General features: G+C 33.9%; 1 protein-coding gene across 1 annotated transcript; it reads left to right on the top strand.

Moving 5' to 3' along the window:
• The first annotated feature begins 29 nt into the window (after nt 1–29).
• Nucleotides 30–1,013, top strand: LOC109339900 (agamous-like MADS-box protein AGL61). Its single transcript, XM_019577429.1, has one exon. The coding sequence runs from the start codon at nt 30–32 to the stop codon at nt 1,011–1,013; it is 984 nt and encodes a 327-aa protein (XP_019432974.1).
• The last annotated feature ends 1,820 nt before the right edge of the window (nt 1,014–2,833 follow it).

Below are 2,833 nucleotides of genomic sequence, written 5' to 3'. Positions count from 1 at the left end.
TTTCCCTAAGCATCCATTTTCATTGAGCCATGTCTAACTCAATCCCCAGCTCTTCTAGTAACCCAATCCCTAGCTCTAGTAACCCAAAGAAGAACAAGGGTCGTAGAAGGATTGAGATGAAAAGGATAGCCAAAGACAGCAACCTACAAGTCACATTCTCCAAACGCCGCACTGGGCTATTCAAGAAAGCGAGCGAGCTTTGCACTCTTTGTGATGCAAAAGTTGGGCTAGTTGTCTTTTCTCCTGCAAACAAGGCTTTCTCCTTTGGCGACCCTAGTGTTGATGCTATCGTAGACCGCTATCAAATGAGGGACCAACCACTGAACCTTGGGAACATGCAATATCTTGAGGCTCACAAAAATGCTAATGTTCAGGAGCTTAATGATAAGATTAATCGGATCAATGAAGATCTTGAGATTGAGAAGAAGTGCAGTGAAGAGTTGGCTAAGCAAAGGAAAGAGGCACAAGAACATTTCTGGTGGGCTGCTCCAATTGATGAGATCAATGGAGAACGACTTGATCAATTGAAGTCGGCTCTTGAGAATCTGAAGAAGAATGTGCTTTGTGTTGTTGAAAGGCAGAATATTTCTGAGGGCGCTGCTACTGCTGCTGCTGCTATCCCACCTCATCCTCACTTTTTTACAAGTGGTGCATCTTCTTCAAACAACCCTTTGCCACCACCACCTCAGCCACCAACTCAGGAGTTTCAGGTGCAGCCGCCACTGCCACCTCAGCAGTTTCCTATGAATCAACAACCACCACCTCAGCAGTTTATGCATCCACAACCACCACCTCAGCAGTTTATGCATCCACAACCACCACCTCAGCAGTTTATGCAGCCACAACCACTACCTCAGCAGTTTCCGATGTATCCACCACCACCACCACCAAATATGCTTCAGAACCAGTCCATGATGCTGCCAAATAATTTGTTCAATGATGGCATGATGAATCACCCTGCCTTCAATAATAATAATATGGGAGGATATGGACCTGCAAGTGGATTCTTTTGATCCATTTCAATCCAAATCCACCCGAATCCAAATCTTCTTTACCAAAAGTTTTTTATGCTTCTATACCAACCCAATGATGTTTTGCTAACTACTTAAATGTGTCAGTATGATAATTAATGAGAACTAAAATGAGGTATACTATTTATTACTATGCAAAACCTTATTAGCTTGGTATAGAGGCATAAAAAATTTATGGTATAGAAAATTTGGGTTCAAAATATGCCCTATCTTTCTTTTCAATAATTTACTGTATTTCAATTTCTATATTTACCAGTTTCATAGTTGGCACTGATAAGGGTTTGGATTTTCATTATGTTGCTTGTCTTGTCTGTTTATGGCATGTCTATCATAATCTTTGTCATTTTGTACTTCTAAATGTATTATCAAATAAAAGGCATATTTCTTTTTAATATTTCAAGATCTCTTTCAATAATGTATATTATGATAACATGTTTAGGGCTCTCAAATTATGAACTCCCAAAACAAAAGAAATAATGAATATTATTGCTAAAACGAACCATAATTGATTAAACTAACAATTCAGATCATGAACTATAGTACCGATTTATTTTTGATTTTTTAGATATATGAAAGAGCCTTGTTGAATCATACGTGAAAATTATAGATGGGGAGCCCTTCCAAATTATCATATATGTACTACATAAATGTGCCCTATGATATAATATTTTCTTAACTTCAATTCTACCATATTCATACTAATACTAAATCCACCGTACATGCAATCTAACTGTTAAATAAAAAAGTGAATCATTGGAAAAAATATGGACGACGAAGATATTTGTTTAATTTCAATTAAGTAAAATTTATTAAAAAATTTGTATTGATCAAGTTTTATATGATTATAACTAATAAGAATGAAGTATCTCCTCGTATAAGGAGAAAGTTATCTCCCTCTGTTAGTGAAATCATGACATGTGACCTATTTCATCATTTTCTTTAAAAATATATTCTAAAACTAAATAAAATAGTATACATGTCATACTTTTACTAGCTTAAGAAGATAAGTTATCTCTTAATGTGAGGAAATACATTATTCTCATAACTAATATAGTACAACCTTATTAGGATCCTTGAAAGGTCTGCAACCAATGAACTTAATTCCTCAAAGTTTAGCTCCATCAACTATTCTCAAAGATCAACATTACACTAGAATTCGCATTTAGCAAAAATGTACGTGTGTTGCATACTGTTAAATGTAAGGCTGAAGGTAATTAACAGAATTCGGTGAAGCAAAGACTATTAAATGTGATAGATAAATGTGAAATCAACAACGCCTAATGAAGCAACCATTGTTGTTTTTATGACATAGATATTCCACATCAATTAGTTAAGCGGGTGTTGTTCAAAGTGACATAGCACTTTGTATAGTGAGTGTTGTTAAATGACATATTTTAAATATTGGCGTCATGTAACCTAATTACATAAATGTAATTATATACACTAGTAAACAGATTATACAATAGTTAGGAAAGCATGAACTAATTTTTTCAGAAGTATTATTGTAGATTAAATTAGTTTGGTAGTCTGTATAGATAAATATACAAGTATATATATATTTTGCAAACTACTTGTATATGGTTGGATTGTTGAGATTGTGAAATAGAAAATGTAATTATTGTTGCCGAAATAAATGAGGTTGATTATATTTATCATAATATTGTGTTATTATATGTGTTTTGTGTTTTTTGATATATACGTGACAATATAATAAATGTGTCTGATTTATCCTTCCGGAACTGTTTGATATAACAGTACTATTTGATGTAGTGTTATATCAAATAGTATTGTCATAAGAATCA

Source organism: Lupinus angustifolius, unplaced genomic scaffold, assembly GCF_001865875.1.
Source record: "Lupinus angustifolius cultivar Tanjil unplaced genomic scaffold, LupAngTanjil_v1.0 Scaffold_119_33, whole genome shotgun sequence".
NCBI lineage: Eukaryota > Viridiplantae > Streptophyta > Magnoliopsida > Fabales > Fabaceae > Lupinus > Lupinus angustifolius.
Note: the sequence above shows the minus strand (reverse complement) of the source record. Positions and strands in the feature narration are given on the sequence as shown.